At 56.0% G+C, this 22383-nt stretch overlaps 2 protein-coding genes across 26 annotated transcripts in view; both read right to left on the bottom strand.

Moving 5' to 3' along the window:
- Positions 1–15716, bottom strand: FAM160B2 (family with sequence similarity 160 member B2). Of its 6 annotated transcripts, none has more exons than XR_003120836.1 (18): positions 15571–15711; positions 10232–10310; positions 8259–8431; positions 7255–7359; positions 7035–7157; positions 6564–6806; positions 6255–6451; positions 5822–5930; positions 5512–5588; positions 4979–5168; positions 4144–4289; positions 3911–4039; positions 3385–3475; positions 3064–3207; positions 2596–2736; positions 2282–2382; positions 1725–2117; positions 1–952 (listed from the first exon to the last, which is right to left on the bottom strand). XR_003120836.1 is itself a non-coding variant. In XM_025394501.1 (18 exons), the coding sequence occupies exons 4-18, from the start codon at positions 8379–8381 to the stop codon at positions 1979–1981; spliced, it is 2058 nt and encodes a 685-aa protein (XP_025250286.1). In that variant the 5' UTR covers positions 8382–8431; positions 10232–10310; positions 15026–15119; positions 15571–15716; the 3' UTR covers positions 516–1978. The 6 variants fall into 6 exon arrangements, 3 of the variants coding, with proteins under 3 accessions (XP_025250286.1, XP_025250284.1, XP_025250285.1); XR_003120837.1 differs by having other exon boundaries at positions 1–827; XR_003120838.1 differs by having other exon boundaries at positions 6255–6448.
- A 5036-nt stretch (positions 15717–20752) lies between these two features.
- DMTN (dematin actin binding protein) overlaps positions 20753–22383 on the bottom strand; it is a 34119-nt gene continuing 32488 nt past the window's right edge. For all 20 annotated transcript variants that reach the window (XM_025394145.1, XM_025394137.1, XM_025394132.1 and 17 more), the window contains 2 exons: positions 22077–22157; positions 20753–21925 (listed from right to left, as the gene is read on the bottom strand). In XM_025394145.1, the coding sequence (XP_025249930.1) occupies positions 21812–21925; positions 22077–22157 (195 nt within the window). In that variant the 3' untranslated portion in view covers positions 20753–21811. The remainder of the gene's footprint in view (positions 21926–22076; positions 22158–22383) is intronic.

Genomic DNA, 22383 nt, shown 5'->3' with positions numbered 1-22383 from the left:
TTTATGTGTTAACTTTTCTGTTTCCCTGAGAACACACCTGTGAATTATTACTATTTTTTTTTTTAGAGACAGGGTCTTACTCTGTTGCCCAGGCTGGAGCGCAGTGGTGCAGTCAGCTCACTGCAGCCTTGAACTTAAAGACAAGGTTTTAAATACCAGGCCTACTTTACAACTAAAACAGGCATACAACACACAGCATACACACACCCAAGTGAGACTTGCACATAGATGCTCCCACGTGGTCCATTCCCTCACGGTGTCTCCGGGGCGGGCAGGCTCTCGGCTGCAGGTCAGCCCAGCAGAAGTGGCACTGCTCTGCCAAGAGTCTGGCTCCTGGCAGGCTCTGAGGATCAGCAGATCTGCACTGCCAGAGCCTGTCTGTTTACCGCCCACCCCACCTCCCTGCTCCAGTGCTAGAAAAAGAATTTGTCTTCCTTGGGGAGGAAGATGGGACCGAATTAGCAGTGGAGTCCTGGGCAGAAGGAGGGGAAACTTGGCCAAGAACAGAGCCACCATGTCCACGCAATCACACCATTTATTGCTGTGTTGTCCGGGGAAGACACCGTGCAAACGCCAAAGTGCATGGAGGAGAGGGGAGGGTCTGTGACTCCCAGACCCTCGAATATTTTATGAATCTAAGAGTCCAGACGCAGTTCATCCACGGAGATCTGCGCCCTGTCCACACCAACACCCACGTTCGTGCACGCACATGCGCGGTGCTCTTCAGAGCAGCGAGGTCCTCCCCCGTGGGGAGGAATGCGGGAGAGGCAGAGGTCACTGAGTTTCCTCCTGTTTCGTGTCACCTCTTGGCAACCTGTGTCTGGCTTCTAGAAGTGGCATGGGCAAGAAAAGGAAGCGAAAGAGGCTCTGGCCTGCTCCTCCTTGCCCAGGAGCAAAGCCAGCAACCGTGTAGTCCCGCTGTGAGGTAATGCCTGGCGCCGCCCGTGTATTCCTGCAGGTCAAGACAGATTCGGGCCGGGTGGGGTGGCGGCCCCAGCCACAGAGGGCATGCAGGGAGAACACCACCAGGACTGGCTGCCTGGGCCGCAGCCACTCCCCGCCAGGCTCAGGGGCTTGGAGTCAGGGGGCATCCTGCCCTTATCTGTCCCCTGAGCTCCCTGGCCACCCAGAAGGGTCTTCTATCAAGAACACTGGGCCCTGAGCAGAAGGGAGGGCAAGGCCTGGCCTCCCCTGGTCTCTGACCTCTCTGCCCAGGTGCTGTGGACCTGCTGAGACGGGTTCAGAAGGCGCCAGAGAGGAACTAGCTGGACCTGAGCCTGGCTCCCGGGCCCGCTCCCCTCCTGGCTGCAGCTGCACCAAGGTTCTCATTAGCAGCGGCCCCCGCCTGGGTGCGGAACATGCTTTGGGCATTTGCCATGAGGCGGCTGGGCGTTTTGCAACAGTTTCCAGGGGAGCAGAGCGGGAAGAGGGGCTTCCCCAACGATCCTATTCACTGCTCCTCCTCCATGGGCCAAGTGGGTCAAGCCGTGAAGGCAGGGGACAAAAATGTCAGGTCTCAGCAGCTCCCATGGTACCTAATGTGACACAGACAAGGCTCCAGGCCCCATCTCCCTGGCCTGGGCTCCCGACCAGTCTCAGAGCCATCAGCTCACTCCCCATCTTGCCCCTGGAGTTGAGTCACAGGTCTTGGCCCTGGCCACAAATGGCCAGTACAGAGGGGGCCAGGCACATAGCACATGAGGGTCTGGGGCCTGGGTGCTCACCTGGCTGTCACCCAAGCTCCTCCAAGAAGGCCCCAAGGACCCTGCTGCCTGGAAAGCCATCTGTTTGGCTCCTTGGCGCCTGGCATGCCCACTCCCTGAAACCCAGTCTGGTGTGGTCAACATGCCGCAGTCTCCTTGAGTGAGCCCGGGAGCAGAAGCCCCATCCCAGGAGGGGAGTGTGGCGGCAGTGCCAGGCAGGAGGCCGCTCTGGGGCAGAGGTGTGGACAGGAGTCTCCCACCGCCCTGCTCCTGGCTCAGACCTGCCCTTCCGGGGCTGGGGAGAGGTTCTGGCGAGGATCATGCGGGGGAAACTTGACGAAGGCAATGGCAGCCAGCTCCTTGCAGAACTCCTCCAGCACCACCACGCCCTGGAGGAGGGTCTGGTGGTCCAGCCTGAGGGGAGATGACACAGGGGGCATGGCTGGGTGGGGGCAGGACTGTGCCCAGCATGACAGCCCAGCATCCATGAGGCTTGACCCTGTGGCCGGCCACCTGTCCTCCAGAGGCACTTTCTACCCTCCCACCCCCAGGCTTCACCTGGCACCCTTGGTACTCACTGCTCCCCAGGAGCCTGGCCCGTCAACTGCTTGCGCACCAGGAGCAGCTTGCCTGGGAATTGGGGTACCCTCTGGATTCTCTGCATCAAGTCCCCGATCACCTAGATTAGGAACCACAGGGGACTCAGATGGGGCCAGCAACACCAGTGGGTCCCCTGGCCCTGCCACACCATGCAGAGCATGGGAGACTGTGCTTTCCCTGGCACTGGCAAGGGTGCCCACCCCTCCAGCCCCCAACCACCTGCCCCGTTCCCCTTCCCTGCTGTTCCCTCCACCCCCACTGGGCACACTCCCTCGGGCCGAGGCATCCTCACCCTCACCAACACGGAGAATAGGCTTCTGCAGCCGGGGGCCAGGCTGATGTAGGGATCCAGGAGGTACTCATGAATATGGGGGTGGGGGAAGAGGGCAAGCCGGGACAGGACCGAGGTCACCTGCAGGTTCAGGCTGTATGGCTGTAGGAACATGGTGGACAGAGCTGAGGGCTGGCAGGGCTGGTGAGTATTTTTGCACTCCTCCAGCAAGATGCCTGGCTAGTGTGAATGTGTGTGGGGGTGGGAGGCTCACGTGATGTGTGTGTGTCATGGATTCCATGGGGCTGAGGGCCAGAACATGTTAGGACATGTGGAGCAGGGGCGAGACGGGGCTTCCCACCTGGGGAAAGGACAGGGGTGCTGTGCACCAAAGAACCGAAGCGGAGGCAACCCTGTGGCCAGCCCCTGCTCTCAAAGGACCCCAGAGGCACCAGCCTGGAGTTCTCCTGGCCCAGGCCCACTGGCTACCTGATCCAGAATCCGGGACATGCGGTCAAACAGCACTCGGAGGAAGTGGCCCTCGAAGAAAGGTCGCTCAGGCTCATGGGGGTCCAAAGGTGTGGGGGTCAGAGGCCAGCCCCAGGACGCAACGCGGGAGCTGCACTCCTGGAACTAAGACAGGCGGGAGAGTAGAAACAGCAGGCCCAGGGATTGGGAACCAACAGACGGGGCCCCACGTAGGAGGGATGGGCTGGGGTCCTTGGGCAGATGAGAGAGGGGGAACTCAGAGCTTATCACCCAGCTGTTCTGAAGGACAGGAAGTGGGAGCTGGTAGCAGGAGCCACTCACCAGGCCATAAGCATCGTGGACGTATGTGTCATAGCCCGTCTCCTCCAGGAAGGCAGAGGTCTTGGCTTCCTCGGGGACCAGGCACAGGAAACTGAGAGACAGGAGCTGGTGTGGAGGCGCTCCCAGCTCACCCTGCTCTCCCCTGCTCGTGGGACCCCTATCTCCCTCCCCAACTGGACCCCAGGGCTGTGGCCAAAGAAAAATACTCAGGCCAGACACGGTGACCAGGTCTGTAATCCCAGCACTATGGGAGGCCAAGGTGGGTGGATCACCTGAGGTCAGGAGTTCGAGACCAGCCTGCCCAACATTGGGAAACCCCGTCTTTACTAAAAATATAAAAATTAGCTGGGTGTGGTAGTGCATGTCTGTAATCCCAGGTACTCGGGAGGCTGAGGCACAGGAATTGCTTGAACCCAGAACCCGGGAGGTGGAGGTTGCAGTGAGCCAAGATTGTGCCAGACTATCTCAAAAAAAAAAAAAAGAGAGTAAAACTCGAGTGGTTCAGACTGCCTAACTTATTCCCCACCTGTTGACGATTTCGGTCACTGCTGTTTTGCCATCGTAGCTGGTGGCAGGAACTAGGCGCGGCTTTGCACGAGGTTGAAAGCCGGAATCCAGGAAGCTGTCGGTAAAGTAGGGGTCTTCCTCCAGATCTCTATGGCCAGGACAGAACAGTGCGGCACCAATGAATGAATGGACAGAGTGAGTGTGCGAGTGCTGAGGGCCAGGCTGGGTCCAGAGGGCGCTGGTTTCACTTACAGTGTGTCCTCATAGCTCTCAGGCTCTGGTGAGCCCCAGGCCACGTAAGGGCGGCCCTCGAGGTTGCGCAGGACCAGGCTGCGGATGATCCCCTCGTGGGGCTTCTGTAGCAGCTCCTCAAACAGCCGGAGCGTGGCGATGCTGATCTGGAGCGGGAAGGCGGTCGGCAGGATAGCCCCTTCCCCACCCAGCTCTCAGGGGTGCCTTGGCATGGCTAACCCAAATAAGAAAAGGCCTGAGGCAGAGTCACCCCCCCTTGGCTGGATGCTAAGGTGGCAGGTTTTGGGGGGAGTGGCGGGGGGTGTGGGCCTAGGAATCAAGAAGTCTGGGTGGTCCCTGGTGCATGACTAATTTGACGTGCGATTTCAGGCAAGCCAAATTGCTTCTCTGTGCCTTACTTTCCATGTCTGAGAAATGGGAGTATCAACCTTGCCTACCTCACGGAGTAGGTGTCAGCCCTCCCGCAAATCAAGTGAGTATAAAAGCACTGTCCAAAATATAAAATACTGTAAAATAAGCTGGGCACAGTGGCTCATGCCTGCATTCCCAGCACTTTAGGAGGCTGAGGTGAGAGGATCGCTTGAGGCCAGGAGTTGGCGACTGCAGTGAGTTAGGATCACACCAGTGCACTCCAGGGCCTGGGGTGACAGAGAAAGACCCTGTCTCTTTAAAAAAAAAAAAATGCATATAATCAGAGAAAACTAGTGTGTGACAAAAGCGGCTCGGCAGTGTTTTGCAGTTTAGCGTCTCAAAGGTGGAGTTATGGGAAGAGTGTTCAGGAACTCCCTCTGGCAGGGGTGGTGAGAGGAACAGAGGTGGAAGTCCCCCTCCGTACCTCATCAGAGAGGTGGTCACAGTGCCCGATGAGGTGAGCGTACAGGGCATGGGGGTTGTCCCTGGGGGCTTCAGGCTGCCGGTCTGTGCCCAGGAGGAAAGCCGCGGCCTCCCGCAGCAGCGCAGGGGAGTGGAGCTGGCGCAGCATGGCTGTGAGGAGCGCGGTGGAGGTCAGGATGCTTTGCTCGGACCTATGGGAAGAGGGCACCTTAGCCAGGCCCGGGGTGTGCAGACAGCACATGAGTGCGGGTGGCAGAACCCTTCCTGCTTGCCTCGCATCTTTGGCTGGTATGTCTGAGGTCACTTGCCCATCCCTGCTGGGGTCCTGCAGGGAAGGGTAGGAGGCCTTCGTTTAGCCCACGTAGCTTAGAGCCATGTGCACATCACAGGGCAGGCCTGGCAAACATCACCCAATGGGGTCCACAGATGGGATTCTGGTCAAGGAGGTGTCTGGCCTTAGGGACAGGACGAGGCTGGGTGGGGTAGGCGGTTTGCTGTAGACCACAGTCATGCCTGAGGTAACTGGACACTTACACATGCAGGAGCTGGGGCTGCAGGGTCTCCACAAAGAACTTCTCAGCCACGGCCTTCGCCAAGGCGTCTGCAACCACCTGGGTTCCACAGAGCATGTCGTCAACGCATTTTGCGCTCATCACAATTCCCGCTGAGAAATAACCATGTCCTTGCGCAACGCCTGATGCCACAGGAGAGGGTTCCCAGCCTGCCTGGGGCCCCGCCTAGCTCCTGGACCCCATGTTTCCATGTCCCTGCTCCACTTAGTCCTCGAGATGGAGATGGTACAGGGAATAGCATGAGAGCCCGGCCCCCGCCCGCCCCTGCTCACCGTGTGTGCCTCTGTGATAAGGTGGTCGCAGTAATCAAACCAGCCCAAGAAGGCAGCCAAGGCCTCCTTCCCAGGGAAGGAAGCCTCATCAGATGGGGCACTGGGTAACCTGAAGAGGGGAGAGAAGTCTCAGAGAGTGGGGGAGGAGCTTCGAGGTCTTCCTCAATGTGTCCCGAAACTGGGCCCTTCCCCTCTCCTGTGGAACCTCTGTGGCTGGGGATCGGTTATCTTGGGGGTTTTATGGACAGAGGCAGCAAAAGCAGTGCTTCCCTGGAGGGCACGAAGGCCCCTGGGGATCAGCTGCAGCCTTGGGGAGATGGTGGCCAGCAGGGGTCCCTAGCAACGTGGAATACCAGGGGAGCTGGCCACTAAAGACAGGCAGGGCTGCCAGCAACTGAAGATGCTGGCCAGCCTTCCCGGGCTGGGCACCCACCTCCAGCTGATGCCCTCTAAGGCAGCAATGTCTGCGGGGTCCAGGAAGACAGGCATGGACCGGTACAGCTGGCAGAGGTGCTGGACAATCGCAGGGCAGCAGGGGCTGCTCTGGACCAGGTAAGTGGCGGCTGCTGGGGAGGCCACGCTCACCAGGAGCAGCAGGTTCTCCTGGGCCTTCAAGGCCACCCGACTCTTCTAGGGGATGAGGACGCAACTTCAGGGACATGCATGTGAGCCCCCAAATCACCTCCTGGCCATCGACCCACCCCTCCCCCACCCCCACCCTCTCCATCTCTGCTGCCAGCACCTTGCTCTGGCACAGCCCAAGCAGGGAGGTGATCAGGTTGCTCTCTGCAGTCCCACCGTCCAGCTGCTCGGTCTCAGCAGGCATGTGGCTGTTCAAGGCCTGGGCCCCACAGGGCTCCCCGTCCAGCTGGGGCCTGGCAGGAGCACCATCGTGGGAGCAGTCCTTGTCCCTGTGGCTGGCTGTGTCCTTAGGCAGGGCAGTGGGTTCTCCGCATGCCTTCTTCCTACCTACAATCTTTTTACCCTGCAAAGAGGGTGGGATGAGGCCAGGCCTGGTGGGGAACACTTCCCAGGGTCCCCCACTGGGACCGCAGGGTGGGCTGCTGGCAGGGCCTCAGCCTGGAGCTGGAGGGGAAGCTGCCTGCGTGCCTCCTGGGTACCTGCTCTCTGCGTCTGCCTCCTCAGGACGGCCGAGGGGGCTTGCCCTGGGGTTCCAGGCCCTCCCGCTCCTCTTCCCAATGGGAGTGCTCACTTCCAGGATGTAGGCGAGCAGCTCTGGGTCCTGCTGGATCTTGGAGCAGAGGACGGTGGTGAGCTGCACCTCCTCCTTCTCTGTAACAGATCCGGGAGCTGTCCCACCGAGTCGGAGGAGTTTCTGGAAGAGCAGCAGGACAGAAACATTGGGGAGAGGTGTGGCGGGGGAGAGAGCGGGGCCTTACACCCACACACCCCTTGGCTTCTGGGCCCCTCACCTGCACAGGCCTGTGGACGCTGAGGTAATGCAGCAGGGGGTGCTGCACCTGCGCCAAAACCTTGCTGAAGAACTGGAACACCTGCTGCCGCATGCCTGGGGGGAACTGAGGCCAGGGACAGAGCGCCTGTCAGGACCGTGGCCCCCGCCTGCCGCATGCCTGGGGGGACTGAGGCCAGGGACAGAGCGCCTGTCAGAAGCTGTGTCCCCTGCCTGCCACATGTCTTGGGGGGACTGAGGCCAGGGAAAGAGCTCCTGTCAGAGGTGTGTCCCCCACCTGGAACGCTGCACCCCCAGAGAGGCCCAGGCTCAACTCCTCCCTCAATCCTGGCTCAGAGGGCCCCTTCTCATAGGCCTGCTTCCCTCGCCACGTTGTTCGAAACTGGCCTTCCTGGCACTCGCAACCCCTTTTCCTGCATCACTGTGCTCCATAACTGGGTCATTATTGATCCATCACAGGATGGTCCTGCCTCTCCCACTAGGATTCTTGTCGGATTTTCTTTCCTTTTTTTAAGAAACAGCATCTTGCTCTGCCTCCTAGGCAGGAGTGTGGTCGCATGATCACAGTTCACTGCAGCCTCCACCTCCTGGGCTCAAGCAATCCTCCCACCTCAGCCTCCCACGTAGCTGGGGCTACAGGCGTGCACCACCATGCCTTGGCTCTTGTCAGTCTGAATCCCTACTGTGTCCCCAGCATCTAGAGCAGAGCCTGGCACGTGGCAGGCCCATCTTTGTGGAGTGAACTGGGAACAGGGGCGCTGGGATGGTGGAGTGTTCTAAGTGAGACAGCCACAGTGCCTGTCCTGTTTGCTCCTCTCCCCGCAGCTGCCACTTTCAGTGTCAGGACTGGGAGGAGCACAGGCAGAAAGGCCTGGAATCCAGGGAACCCCAGGCTGCCCACCTCAGCCTGGAATCCAGGGAGCCCGGGGCTGCCCACCACAGCCTTGCCCAGCGCGTAGAGGGCCTCCCACCTCGGCCTGGCCCAGCGCGCAGGGGGCCTCCCACCTCGGCCTTGCCCAGTGTGCAGAGAGTCTCCAGGATCTTGTGCTGCAGCAGGTACTCCAGGCAGGGCCCTGCCTCACCCACGGCCACCTGCTGCTGCTCTTCATACACCAGGATGTCCAGCATCTGCTTCAGCCGCCAGGGAATGTCTGTCTTCTTGGCGGGGGTGTTTTCATCTAATTGATGTTTGGGAAACAAGGGTAAGTAGGGTGAAGAGGGGCACCCTGGCTTGAAAACTTCACCATCTCCTGCCAAAGCCCAGAAAGGGGAGGTCCTGTCTGGGAGAGGTGGGGGAAGAGAGCTGCGGGCAACTGGGAAATGGAAGTTGACAGTGGATGCTTCAATATTTAAGAAGACAAAAGTCTTTCCAGGCTCAGGACACAGTCCTCTGAGAACGCATGCGTGCCCAGCACTTTATTGGGGGCAGCAGCATCGGCTTCCTTCAAACCCTGGGATAGGTACAGAGACAGGGACACGTGGTCCTGGGCCCACAGAAGGCTGCTGTCAGCTCTGGGCCTGAGTGAGACGCTGTGGGCTCAGGGCTCTTGTCACGTAACTTAGAAGCTGTAATTCCAGCAGCTGCCTGAGAGAGAACCTCCCGGGGCCTCCCCAGCTGACACTCAGAGAAGGCAAGCCTCTGTTTTTCACAAAGAGGAAAAAAACATCTGCATCACCACCTTCAGGTCTGACCCAGTCCTGCTCTCTGTACCAAGGCCCTGACAGGGAAGCTACTTAGTGGGGCTTTTGCAGTCAGTCTCAGTGTGTCTTTTCAGGACTGGCCTTGGAGCACCCCCTAGCTTTCCTTTAAGGAACAGGAGCTTGAGTAGGGTGGCCTGCCCCAGGCACTTCCGACCCTTCTAGTCTAGGGACCATTCTGGAAATGAAAGGGCTGGGGGGTGCGGGGAGCCCCAGGTGAATTTAAGCCAGTTCTGATCTGATCTTACTCAGCTGGTGGACCGAGGCTCTCCTTCAAGAGATCTTTCACCTGAAGAGGTGGTTCCGAACCGGGGGTGGGCTTTTCTCCCCCAGGGAACATGAGGCAATGTCTGGAGACATTGCTGGTTGTCCCAGTTTGGGGGTAGGGTGTGCTACTGGCACCTAGTGGGTAGAGGCCAGAATTACTGCTGCACATCCCACACTGCCCAGGACAGCCCCGCGCAGGGAAGGCTCCAGGTCTAATGCCAACTGTGCCAAGATTGAGAAACCTGATCTAGCAGAACCCTCAGAGGGTCCCACAGATTTCTGAATTTCCTGGGCTGGCCCGGGCTGGAAAGAAAGCCTGTAGGAAAGGTGTGGGCTGGAACGAAGCCCCAGTCTGAACTCCAGGAAGGGGAAAGTGAGGGATGCAGGATATGGTTACCTGGCAACAAGTCTGTATCCACCCGTGGCAGCATCATGACTGCAGAGCAGCCACTCAGATGCCGTCCCCTCAGTGAGCCATCCTGATGGGACCAGGTGACCCAAGGCTTTGGCTGTCTGGGGTGTTAGCTTGGGGAGAGGGACCCAGGCATGTTACCCACCTTGGTTTTCGTTCTCCTCCTACCCCAGATCTCTACAAGGAAAATGCCCCTAAGTTGGCTCAGGGGAAAGGGGAAGTTGTTAAACTCTTTTCTTTTGATCAGTAAACCCTAGGCACATGCTCTTGGGGCCTGAAGGCCTGGAGCTGGAAGCTGGGGGAAGTGCAGCCACCTCTTCCTTGCAGAGTCAGGCCAGTGAGACCCCCAGCGAGGCTACTCCTCCCTCACACAGCGCTTTCCAAAAGGTCAGGGTGGGACCGGCAGCTAAATCATCAGGAGCAGAGTGGCCCAGGGCTCTGGGTCTTCTGTCTGTCCGGTTCTCTGTCTCCATGAACTTGGCTCCAATTCTGCACGAGTGGGCACGTTACCTTTCCCAGGACACCTGCGTGGTGACACTCTGCACACTTCTTCCTCCCCGCTCCCTCCAGGGTCCCCCGGCTGGGGAGGGCCAGGCCGCACCTGTGCTCTCGATGTAGTAGTGCGTGATGCCCTTCCAGTGCTCCACGAAGGCCTGCAGCAGGTCAATGCTGGGCTCGCGCTGCGGAGAGGGCAGAGACACAACCTCGGTGGGGGCCACAAAGGCCAGGGAGCCCCTGCCTTCATGGGAACAGACATTCCATGCCAAGTGTCAGGTTCATGCTAGGCCTCCTCATGAGGAGGCACCCTGCTCCCTGGTTTTCAAAGGGAGGAATAACACATTTTCTCCCGGACACACTGGCACTGTCTCCATATCTAGCCAAGTATCTGCTGACAGCCACTTCTCCCTAGATACCCCTCCCTCCTGGAAATGCTGTTTTCTTGCTATATGTCACAATCCTGTCCTGTGTCCTGGAGGTGCTAAGAATGTTGCTGGGGGAAACAGACACAGATTATTTCAACACAGCATGGTTACACTACAGTAGAGGCACACAGAGGAACGCAGTCCCCCAAAGAAAAGCAAAATGATGCAGATGGAAAATGTGGCAAAGGCCAGGTGCAGTGGGTCAGGCCCATAAGCCCAACCGTGAGGCAAAGGTGGACAGCCGGCTTGAGTCCAGGAGTTTGAGACCAGCCTCGGCAACATGATGACGCTCTGTCTCTAGAAACAATTTAAAAACTAGCAGGACATGGTGGTGTGTGCCTATAGTCCCAGCTACCTGGGAGGCTGGGCTGGGAGGATCACCTGAGCCCAGGGAGGTCAAGGCTTCAGTGAATTGTGATCGCGCCACTGCACTCCAGCCTAGGTGACGAGGTGAGACCCTATCTCAAAAAAAAAAAAAAGAAAAGAAAAAAAAGACAAAGCTTTCCCATTCCTCTCAATCTGAGAGTCTATGAAAATCTGTTCAAGACCACCACAGGCTCTGTTCATTTTGATGGGTAGGTAACATTAGCATGATATTAACAAAGTGCCTTCCTTCTAACATGCTTTCATCTTGTGTCCAAAGCCTGAGCCTGCACAACCCCAACTCCTTAGCCAGTGCTGCTCTCATTTCCTCGTCTACCGGCTCCTTCTATCAAGCCTCAGAAAATTCTGGTTCTGCTCTGGGAAAGCCCCTAACCTCCCCCTTTTCCATAAGCTCTCTCCATCTCTGCACCATGGCTGATACTGGCCTTGCACTGAGAACAACCACTTTCCCTGAAAACTTCTCAAAAACAAAACAAACAAAACCATTCCTTCACTTTTCTTGCAGAGTAAATGTTTTCAGGAAAAAAAAGAAATAATTCTAATCATCCCTCCCCACAGCTGTGCATTTCTGCCTCTAGGTCTTTGCTGGGGCCACTCCTCTGCCCAAGGTGCTCTGTATCCCGATAACTTGTCTGGATCCTGAGAGTCCCCAGTGAGGTTCAGTCCCCAGCAGCTCCACCAAGCCCTCTCCAGTGTCCCTGCCTGCCCACACCTCTCTCTGACCTCACACTTCACTGCACCACAGAGCTGAGTAGCCACTCATGAAATCATTCATTCATTCCAAGCGCCCACTATGTACAAGACACTATGCTGGATGCCACAAGCAACATGAGGATGACTAACACCCAGTCCTCAAGAAACGTGCCATGGGCCGGGCGCGGTGGCTCAAGCCTGTAATGCCAGCACTTTGGGAGGCCGAGACGGGCGGATCACGAGGTCAGGAGATCGAGACCATCCTGGCTAACCCGATGAAACCCCGTCTCTACTTAAAAATACAAAAAACTAGCCGGGCGAGGTGGTGGGCGCCTGTAGTCCCAGCTACTCGGGAGGCTGAGGAAGGAGAATGGCGTAAACCCGGGAGGCGGAGCTTGCAGTGAGCTGAGATCCGGCCACTGCACTCCAGCCTGGGCGACAGAGCCAGACTCCGTCTCAAAAAAAAAAAAAAAAAAAAAAAGAAACGTGCCATGGAGAAGACAATATAAAATTGCATTGAATAATGAAGCTACAAGGAAGTAGTGTGAGGCCTCAGGAGAGGTAGAAAGTGGTGACCTCTCAGAAAAAGGGGTAACTTCTAACAGGCTGGAACAGGGAAGGCTTTACCAAGATCACATCTGAACTAAAACTTGAAGAACCGGAAGGAACTCTGCAAAGTGTGTCTGGGGAAGGGGTGCTGGTGAGACTCTGGAGCCTCTATCATTTTTTGCAGGCAGCAGGGAGCAGGTCAATGACAGCTTTTTTTTTTTTTTTTTTTTTTAAATAAATAAAAGAGAGTCTCACTGTCACCCAGGCTAGAGTGCAGCGGCACCATCTCAGCTCACTGCAACCTCCGCCTCCTGGGTTCAAGTGATTCTCCTGCCTCCCAAGTTGCTGGGATTACAGATGTGCGCCACCACGCCTGGCTGATTTTTGTATTTTTAGTAGAGACAGGGTTTCACCATGTTGGCCAGGCTAGTCTCGAACCCCTGACCTCAAGTGGTCTGCCCGCCTAGGCCTCCCAAAGTGCTGGGATTACAGGCATGAGCCACCACACCCAGCCACTGGCACCTTCTGAGCAGTGTTTTAGGAAGATTCATCTGGCAGTTGAGCTTGGGAGAGGAGGTAAAGGCAGGAAGAATATGCTTAGAAGGCCACTGCAACGCAGGGAGGGATGACATTCAGAGAACTGGAAACTCCCCTCGGTCCACAGGGCATCTTGGCTTCTTTCAAAGCTAGTTGGTAGGGGCTATGACCCTTCTCAAAAGTAGCACCACCCACAGTTATTCCAAATATTCTATCCCTGTGGAGTGATGGCATCTCACCACCTTCCATGTGACAGTGCCTGCCGTGCTGAGCAGTCGTCTCTTCTGCTAGACGATGAGCTCCCTGAGAGCCAGGGTTCTGTGTTTCACAGCCAGCCTGCCCTCGATGGGCTCAGCGCATAGTGAATACCCATGAATATTTACCAAATATCTCAGGAACCTCCTGGAGACATTCTTTCCCCAGTTCCTTGTTTCAGAAAGTCCTCTGGCCCTTCAGCAGCCCTACAATTATCTCATAATTTCTGTGATGGGGTCTCCTTTAGCCTCAAAATTGACTTACAGTCTTTGAAAACCTTGAGCTGGGCTTTAACCAAAAAGAACGCTCCAGTACGACAGGAGACATGGGAGAGGCAGGTTAACCAGCACAGGCCATTAGAGAGCTGGTGACACAGGTGTGTCATCTTTACCTGACTCCATGACTGGCTATGGTAACTCCAAACCAAAGACACTGAACCCAACAATTTCTCTTTAAAGATATTATTAGTGGCCGGACATAGTGGTGGCCCACACCTGTAATCCCAGCTCTCTGGGAGGCTGAGGCAGGTCAATCACTTAAGGTCAGGAGTTTGAGACAAGCCTGGCCAACATGGTGAAACCTGGTCTCTACTGAAAATACAAATGTTAGCTGGGCGTGGTGGCGCAGACCTGTAGTCCAAAAAAAAAAAAAAAAAAAGAGCTGTAATGATTCCTATCTGTTGGATCAGAAGAGGGTGGGAAGGAGCACTCTTCCTCCTCAATGAGGAGTCAGTTGACTTACTGGGATCACACATTACTTGGTGACCCAAGCTTGGAAAAGACCTAGACTGGAGACCTGGGGGTAGAGCAGAAAAGAGGAATTTGTCTCCCTGTAGGGCCAGCCACACCTCCCAGACATAGCCTACATGTTCAATACTAAAGGGCCCAGAAGATCACTTGGCTAAAAAGATGTCCCTCCACTGCCAAAATCTCCTCCTGCCACTGATGCCTGTACTTCCGTCACTTAGAAATTGACTCCTAGCCAGGCGCAGTGGCTCACGCTTGTAATCCCGGTACTTTGGGAGGCTAAGGCGGGTGGATCGCCTGAGACCAGGAGTTCAAGACCAGCCTGGGCAACACGATGAAACCCTGTCTCTACAAAAAATACAAAAATTAGCCTGGCGTGGTGCAGCATGCCTGTAGTCTCAGCTACTCAGGAGGCTGAGGTGGGAGGATTGCTTGAGCCCAGGAGGTGGAGGCTGCAGTGAGCCCGAGATCGAACCACTACACTCCAGCCTGGGCTCAGAAATAAATAAATAATAATAAAAAGAAAAGAAAAAGAAATTCACTCCTCAGGACTGAGGAACTGTCTGGCCTGTCTCACCTCCTGTAAATGGAGTGTTCCTCACAGGTATGAATTAGTTTATCAGATCACTTTTTAAGATGACAGCTGTTTTGACTGGGGATGAGGGAAGGGGAGGAAAAATCATTTTGGAACCCTCTCTACCTGGATGCCCCAAGGCCCTGGACCTGGGTCAACAGCAGGGCTGGGAAGGTGTAGGAAGTCATAGTTTCTGACTTTCTTCCCAAGTTTGCCTAAGGCAAACTTCCTTCAACAGGAGCTCCCATGAGGGTGGGGGAGGAGGTGGTGGGGAGGAAGGAGGGTGAAACCCAAGGCTTTCTCTCCTGAGAAAATCTGATACTCAACTCATCTATTGGGGGAAGATTTATACTTGGAGGCAGAAAAGTATTGTTGACTTTACAGACAGATTCTTGGCAGAGTTACTTTCAACAGCAGGCACCCCCCCACCCTACCAGGAATACCCCCGCCCTCCCTACACAGCACTACATCTTGCTGAACGAACCCTAGTAGTGGGCTGCTTGCCAGCCTGCAGCCCTAACAAAAAATGGCAAAAACACAAACTCTGACGGCATGTGAAGCATCAATGGACTCTCCTCCCCGCACAGGGCCACTCACGCCCCACCACGGGCGGCCTGTCCCTAACTCAAAGTCAATTTGGCTTGTGAGGGGTGACAGCCACGCTGGAAACATATGCACGCTGCAGAAGGCGGTTTCCCCGGCTGGGCGCCCACCAGCCTGCCCCGGGTCTTTACCCTTCGTGGGGACTTGGACCGGCAGGGCCCGCACTTCCCACGTCCCGGGGTGACGGGAAGGGCGTCCTGCACCCCAACAAGGTCCTGGAGTTGTCTGGGAGATCAGACCGAGGGGAAGGGGCGGCGATTTTTTCAAGCCCAGGCGGGGTGGAGCGGAGGAAGGAGGCAGGCCCACCGGTACTGGGGGAGGCGGTCTAGGGCCCGAGGGGGCAGGAAACACCCCAAGGGGTGACAGGGAGCGTCCCGGCGAAGGCGAGTTCGGGAACTGGGAGACTCCACGGCCAGGACGCACAGACAGGAAGCGACGCGGGAGCAGGCCGGGGAGGTGGGGCGGTCGGGAGGAGTCTGGGAGCGGGACTGGGAAGAGCGAGGGGAAGTGGGGCGCGGCCGGCGAGGAGAGGCCGGGGAATGGGCGCCGCGGCCCGGGTGTCCCTGCCCGAGGGGGCCCGCGCCCGCCCGCCCTCCCGCCGGCCGCGCCCGGCTCCGCGCCCGCCCGGCCCGGCCTAGGCCCGCGACCCAGGGCGGCCTGGCACTCCCGGCCTCACCGCCCCCACGGCCTCCTGCAGCAGCGCCCCGAGCCGGCTCAGCATGATGGCGCCCGGCCCCCCGGCTCCTGGGCGAAGGCGTCGGCGGCGGCGCTCTAGGCGGAGGAGGCAGCCCCTTGGCCTCGGCGGCCCCGGCGCGGCAAGGGAGGCGGGGCCCGGCGGCTCCGCCCCTTCCCGGCCCGGCTGCGTGGCGCTGGCTAAGCCGGACTGGGGGCGCCAGGTCGGGCCGGGGAAGGGGGTTGGGGACCGCCAGCGGTGGGCCCTGAGAGTTGGCTGGGAGAGTTTTTTTTTTTTCTTTCTTTCTTTCCTTTCTTTCGAGACAGGGTCTCGCTTGGTTGCCCAGACTGGAGTGTAGTGGCGCGATCTCTGCTTATTGCAGCCTCCAACTCCTGGACTCTTGCGATCCTCCAACCCTGGCCTCCAGAGTAGCTGGGACCACAGGCGCGCCACCACGCCTGGCCAATTGTTGTTGTTGTTTTTTTTTCCTGGGAGGGGAAGTCTCACTATGCTGCCTAGGCTGATCTGAGCTCCTGGCCTCAAGTGACCCTCCTGCCAGTGCCTCCTGAGTAGCTGGGATTAAGGCGGGAGCTAAGGGGGGTGTTTTCGAGGAGGAATTACAATTCCTCCTGAATTGAAGTCTCAGGTAGCCCCAGGCACATGGGCTGATGAGCTCCTGCAATGTGCTGGTCCCAACCAAGATGTGCAATGCCAAGCACACCCCGATATGGAAGATACAGTAAGAAAGGAAAGAAGGTGAAACTGCAATAATCATGGCTTATATTGATTACATATTGAAGTGACTGTTAGGTGTGTTGGGTTAAATAACGTATATTGTTAAAATTAATTTCACGTCTTGCTTTTTACTTTTTTGACATGGCTATCAGAAAGTTTATGGGCTGTGGGCATTGGCTCACACCTGTAATCCCAGTACTTTGGGAGGCCAAGGCGGGTTGATCACTTGAGGCCAGGAGTTTGAGACCAGCCTGGCCAATATGCTGAAACCTGTCTCTACTAAAAATACAGAAAATTAGCCAGGCGTGGTGGTAAGTACCTGTAGTCTCAGCTACTTGGGAAGCTAAGGTGGAAGAATCACTTGAACCCGGGAGGCGGAGGTTGCAGTGAGCCAAGATCATGCCACTGCACTCCAGCCCAGGCAACAGAGTGAGACCCCGTCTAAAAAAAAAAAAAAAGGCCGGGCGCGGTGGCTCAAGCCTGTAATCCCAGCACTTTGGGAGGCCGAGACAGGTGGATCACGAGGTCAGGAGATCGAGACCATCCTGGCTGACACGGTGAAACTCCGTCTCTACTAAAAAAGACAGAAAACTAGCCGGGCGAGGTGGCGGGCGCCTGTAGTCCCAGCTGCTCGGGAGGCTGAGGCAGGAGAATGGCGTGAACCCAGGAGGCGGAGCTTGCAGTGAGCTGAGATCCGGCCACTGCATTACAGCCTGGGCGGCAGAGCGAGACTCCGTCTCAAAAAAAAAAAAAAAAAGGGAAGTTTCTGCAGCTAAGTGTGGTGGCTGAAGCCTGAAATCCTAGCACTTTAGGAGGCCAAGACTGTTGACCAGCCTGGGCAACATAGCAAGATCCTGTCTCGACAAAAAAAAAAAAAAAATTAGCAAGGTGTGGTGGTATACGCCTGTAGTTCAAGCTACTTGGGAGGCTGAGGTGGGAGGAGGATCACTTGAACCCAGGAGTTCGAGGCTGCAATGAGCTATGATCGTGCCACTGCAGTCCAGACTGGGTGACAGCAAGATAGTGTCTCTAAAATAAACACAAACACAAAAAAATAGTGTCTCTGCTAATCACTGACATATGATGAGAGGGAAAGGACTCAGTTTCCCTCGGGAAGGAAGAATAGCCCCTGTCAGAATTATAGAACCTAGAGTTTTGGTGTCTCGGGCTTCACAGGACCCGCCTCACCTTTTAGGACCCATTCCCGAGTGGGGCTGAGGCACAGGAAATGCTGGCCTGCCCAGAGTGGGCTCTGTGCTGTGGTGTGGAGCCTGCAGTCCAGACTCTGAGCCAGGGTGGCCAGGGTCTGGGCCTCAGGCCCTAGGGAGGGCCAGGGTTCGGCCAAGTCCAGGCCGAGTGAGAATTGATTGGGACCTCAGTTCTCTGACAGGTGAGAGTTCCAGTCCAGTCTCTGCAGATTTCTAGGCCCACCTCCTCACAGGTAAAGGACACAGGCTGGATAGATCAAATCAGCTTGCTTCCCTTCAGCATGTCTCAGAGGACTCTAGGGGATAATGAAAGTACATCAGGAGTGCATAACCTTTTATTCGACTTAACTTTTTAAATGTTATTTTTAAAACTCTAATAAAGTCAGTATACACACTACATGTGTTATATTCCAGAAGTATCAGAGACCGTGATGTTTTATTAAATTTTATTAAATTCGGATGTCAGGTTAGCCCATTTAGGGGAAGATCTTTGAATGAAGCCTCTCCTATTAGCTTAAATGAAGACTTGAAGACGATTTCATGGTAAACTGGGTTTTATGTTTTTTGTTTTGTTTTTTTTTTTTTTTTGAGACGGAGTCTCGCACTGTCACCCAGGCTGGAGTGCAGTGGTGTGATCTCAGCTCACTGCAAGCTCCGCCTCCCGGGTTCATGCCATTCTCCTACCTCAGCCTCACAAGTAGGTAGGACTACAGGTGCCTGCCACCACGCCCGGCTAATTTTTTGTGTTAATTAGCACTTAGCTTGTATTAATTAGCATTGTATTAATTAGCATTAATTGTCACTGCAGCCTGGGTGACAAGAGAGAAACTCCGTCTCAAAAAAAAAGCCATACAGTCAATGACTCTCAATGTGAAAGAATTTGCTCACACTTTAATTTTTTTATTTTTTATTTATGTGTGTGTTGTGGGGAGGAGGCACTGAGAGGCACTTCCTAAGGCTTTGTTTTAGGGACAGCGAGCTCCACTCTGAGCTGCTCTAAGTTTTTTTGTTGTTTGTTTTGTTTTGTTTTTAGTAGAGATGGGTTTTCACCATGTTGGCCAGGCTGGCCTCAAACTCCTGACCCTCAGGGGATCCACCTGCCTTGGCCTCCCAAAGTGCTGGGATTACAGGCGTGAGCCACCACGCCTAGCCTTTTTTTTTTTTTTTTTCTCATAGGTTATTGGAGAACAGGTGGTGTTTGGTTACATGAGTAAGTTCTTCAGTGATGATTTGTGAGATTTTGGTGCACCCATCACCCGAGCAGTATACACTGTACCCAATTTGTAGTCTTTTATCCCTCGACCCTTTCCCACCCTTTCCCCCTGAGTCCCCAGAGTCCATCGTGGGTTTTTTGTTTGTTTTTTGTGACAGAGTCTTGCTCTGTCGCCCAGGCTGGAGTGCAGTGGCATGATCTCGGCCCACTGCAACCTCCACCTCCCAGGTTCAAGCGATTCTCGTGCCTCAGCCTCCTCAGTAGCTCGGATTACAGCGTGTGCCACCACGCCTAGTTAATTTTTTGTATTTTTAGTAGAGACGGGGTTTCGCCATGTTGCCCAGGCTGGTCTCGAACTTCTGAGCCTAGGCAATCCTCCCGTGTTGGCCTCCGAAAGTGCTAGGATTACAGGTGTGAGCCACTGTGCCTGGTCCTTTGTGACATTCTTATGCCTTTGAATTCTCATAGCTTAGCTCCCACTTATGAGAACATATGATGTTTGGTTTTCCATTCCTGAGTTACTTCACTTAGAATAATAGTCTCCAATCTGATCCATGTTGCTACAAATACCATTAATTCATTCCTTTTTATGGCTAAGTAGTATCCCATCATATATATGCTCTAAATTCTCATGAACTGAAAATCCTTTAGGACCTAGGTTCAAACCTGCCCCTATTATATACGGTTCCCAAACCCTGTCTCCAGCACCCCTTAGGGTTCAATGACCTCGACATTTTCCCAAACAGCCTGGGAGCTCTTTGTGGACAAGGGGCATGCCAGCCTGGTCACTGCTGTGTTCCCCATGCTCAGAGCAGGGTAAGCCCCCCAGCAGTTTCTGAATGCCTAGTATTGGGTATGTGTGCAGAAACCATTTCTCTCTTTCTGCCCCTCCTAGTCTGCCCTCCTCTGCTTCTCCTTCACAGACAACAGTACCTATTGGGAAAGTCCTGGAAACCTGAATGCTGTCTCCGTTCTCCACTCATTGGTTTCCTGCCATGCTGGGCTTCAGAGGAAATGTCTCTGTCCCAACATTTTCTCGTTTGCTAAGAAGATGACAGTGATCTGTCCTGTTGACCTCATAGGTTTGCTGAAGGGATAAAATGATGTTGTGGATGCAACAGAACTCCTACAATGTAAAATAATCATTCACATTTGAGGGATTCTTATCCACTTTGCTTATTTCAGCCGCAGGGGCTAGGGACTCAACTAGGGGACTCAGGCCAGGCCCCAGCTCCAGTCTCAGGTTCACAAGTTGCGTACCCTCCAACTCACCTGGTCCCTCTTACTGCTTCTTCATGTGCCCACACATGGTTCTGCTCCAGCCGGGTGGGGGCGGCCCCTCTCCACATAAGCACCCACACCTGCAGGCAGTCCTCCTTCTGGTCTTTCCGTCAGATCTGCAGCCCCTCTGCCACCCCCCACCCCCGCAACGTGCAATTCCCTGTCTATTCCCCTTGGGAGTCCTTGCCAAGTCAACCTAGACCAGATTCCCGTCTTCCTCCCTTGGCCTCCACTTGACTCGTCCTCCAACTGCCATTTCTCCATTCCTTAGTTGCCCCTGCCTGACTCTTGGGGATCAGCTCACCACACATTCACATCTGCTGACCTTTTCTGTGTTTGGCCTCCCCATTGAACCATGAGCACCCTGCCCCTTGGGAGGGACAACCATGTCCGATGTTGAGCTTGGCCACCAATGCGAGCACGTCGGGATTTGGTGGAGGGCTAGGGCAGTCTTTCCTCCCAGCCAGTTCTCTACCAGACCCTCCCTGAGGTGTGAGTTCCCTCTGGCCCCAAACTCAAGGGCTCCTGCCCCTATCACAGAGTCCCTGAAGGAGAGGCAGACAGGTCCGTCTAGACGGCCCCTGCTTCTGGGCCTGGGCTTGGAGGAAGAGTACTGAGGGACTGCGTCTTCACCCCTCCAGCCCTAGGTGGCCCCTGCGTTGGAACCCTGACTCCCAGGGCTTCCTTCTACCTGATATGGCTTGTCTCGTTCACCCAGGTCTGGTGGCTCATAAGGAAAAGACAGATGTAGGGACCCAATGCAACCTTTTAATTCCAAGCAGAGTCCCCTCCCCCAGCATGGTCACACACACAGTGGAAAGGGATGCCAGGGTCTGGGCAGAAGCAATACCCAGACCTGGGCAAAAATATAGATATCATTATATACACACGTGGACTGGAAAGAAGTCAAGCTGGGGGTGTAAGGTAGGGCAGGGGCAGGTGAGGAAAGCAGCTGGGGGGGCCCCAATAAATTACATTCTTGAGAGAGCATAGTGTGTGGGGGGTGCGTGGGTGTGGGTGAGAGCTGGTAGCCAGGACACTCCAAAATGTGCCAGGCCTGGCCTCTTGACCCCATCCAAGGGAGGCGGAACGCCCAGCTTCTGCCCGGTGCCTGGCTTGGTGCTGCAATTCCCATTTCGTGGCCCGGAGGCAGGTGGAGGGCCAGGGTCATGTGTAGGTGGCATCTCCACCCTCAGCCCAGGCTTCTGGGGAAGCCGCAGGGCTGGAGCAAGAGGCTTTGAAGCTCGGGGGTTGCGAGCAGAGGTCAGGGCAAGCTGAAATTGGGAGGCGACCTCCCTGCTGGAGGCTGAGCTGGGGCCTGTTCCCACTAGAATCAGAGGAGCAGGAGGCTGCAGTGCGGGAAAGCTGTCAGGAGTGAGTGTGGGAGGGATGGGTGGGCGACACGAGAGCCTGGAGCTCTTTCTGCCTGGCCGCTTCCCACCCCTGCATCTTCCCTCCAGCTGTTCAAGACAGCCAACAGGCCTAACCACCAATGCCCCTCATTCCTCCTCACCCTCTGGGGTGAGGGGCGGGGAGACGGTGCAAACATGAACTCTGTGTGCCGGAACCCCAACTGGCTTTGCCCTGTGCAGGGAGGGTCAGGGACGAGAGCAGGAGGGCCCCAGGCTTGTGAGGGGGAAGAAAGTCCATAGCTCACTGCCCGGGATTGCAGAGGTCTTGGCCCCCCCTCTACCTGAGGAAAGGAGCCCACCCTACTTCCACGCCACCTCCTGCCCCTCCCAACCCGCCGGGGAAGAGCCCTGAAGCAGCAGGGGTAAGGGGGCCGTCCCGGAGCAGGTGGGGGCCATCAGAACAGAGAGGCCTTCTTCTTGAGCTCATTCCGCTTCCACAGAGCCAGCTTGCCAAACTCTTCGGGGGACATGGCAAATACCCTTGAGAAGTCCTCGGCAGACAGATGCCTCTGCATGGGGGAATCGGGCAGCTCAGCGTGGGGTGGGGGCTGTGCCCAGTGACCTAGGGGACACTCACTCAAAGAGGCCCTGGGTGTTCTCCCAGGCAGGAGAGTGCCCGTGGACAGCCCCGCACCCATCCAGGGCATCTTCCTTGCCTACCTCAAGCCGCATCCGATCCACCCCTGGTGGCAGCTTGGTTCGTCCCTTGTTGGTCACCACTAGCATTTCGTAGGGATAGATCTGGGAGTGGGGGAGGGGCAATCTTAGATTCATAGAATGTCCTGTCCTTTGACTCCCTAGGCCTCCCACATCAACCTGCAGAGGCCACTGGGGTTCATGCCATCTTGCCCTCTGTCTCCCCCAACTTCCCTGCCATCCCTCCCATCTTCGACACCAGGAAGACCCCGCAGTGCATTCCACTTGCCTGGCATCTCCCCAGCCTCCCGCCCCGCTATAGGCGCTTGGG

Source organism: Theropithecus gelada, chromosome 8 (genome assembly GCF_003255815.1).
Source record: "Theropithecus gelada isolate Dixy chromosome 8, Tgel_1.0, whole genome shotgun sequence".
NCBI lineage: Eukaryota > Metazoa > Chordata > Mammalia > Primates > Cercopithecidae > Theropithecus > Theropithecus gelada.
This window is presented reverse-complemented; position numbering and strand designations above follow the sequence as displayed.

What these genes read in the sequence shown, in the direction of transcription:
- FAM160B2 (XM_025394499.1), bottom strand. Translation starts at nt 15,615, where the DNA reads ATGCTGAGCCGGCTCGGGGCGCTGCTGCAGGAGGCCGTGGGGGCG. An exon ending in TTATCACAGAGGCACACACG is followed by an intron (nt 5,589 to 5,821) that starts GTGAGCAGGGGC and finishes TGTGGAACCCAG; the next exon opens with GTGGTTGCAGACGCCTTGGC. An exon ending in CAGCCCCAGCTCCTGCATGT is followed by an intron (nt 5,169 to 5,511) that starts GTAAGTGTCCAG and finishes CTCTTCCCATAG; the next exon opens with GTCCGAGCAAAGCATCCTGA.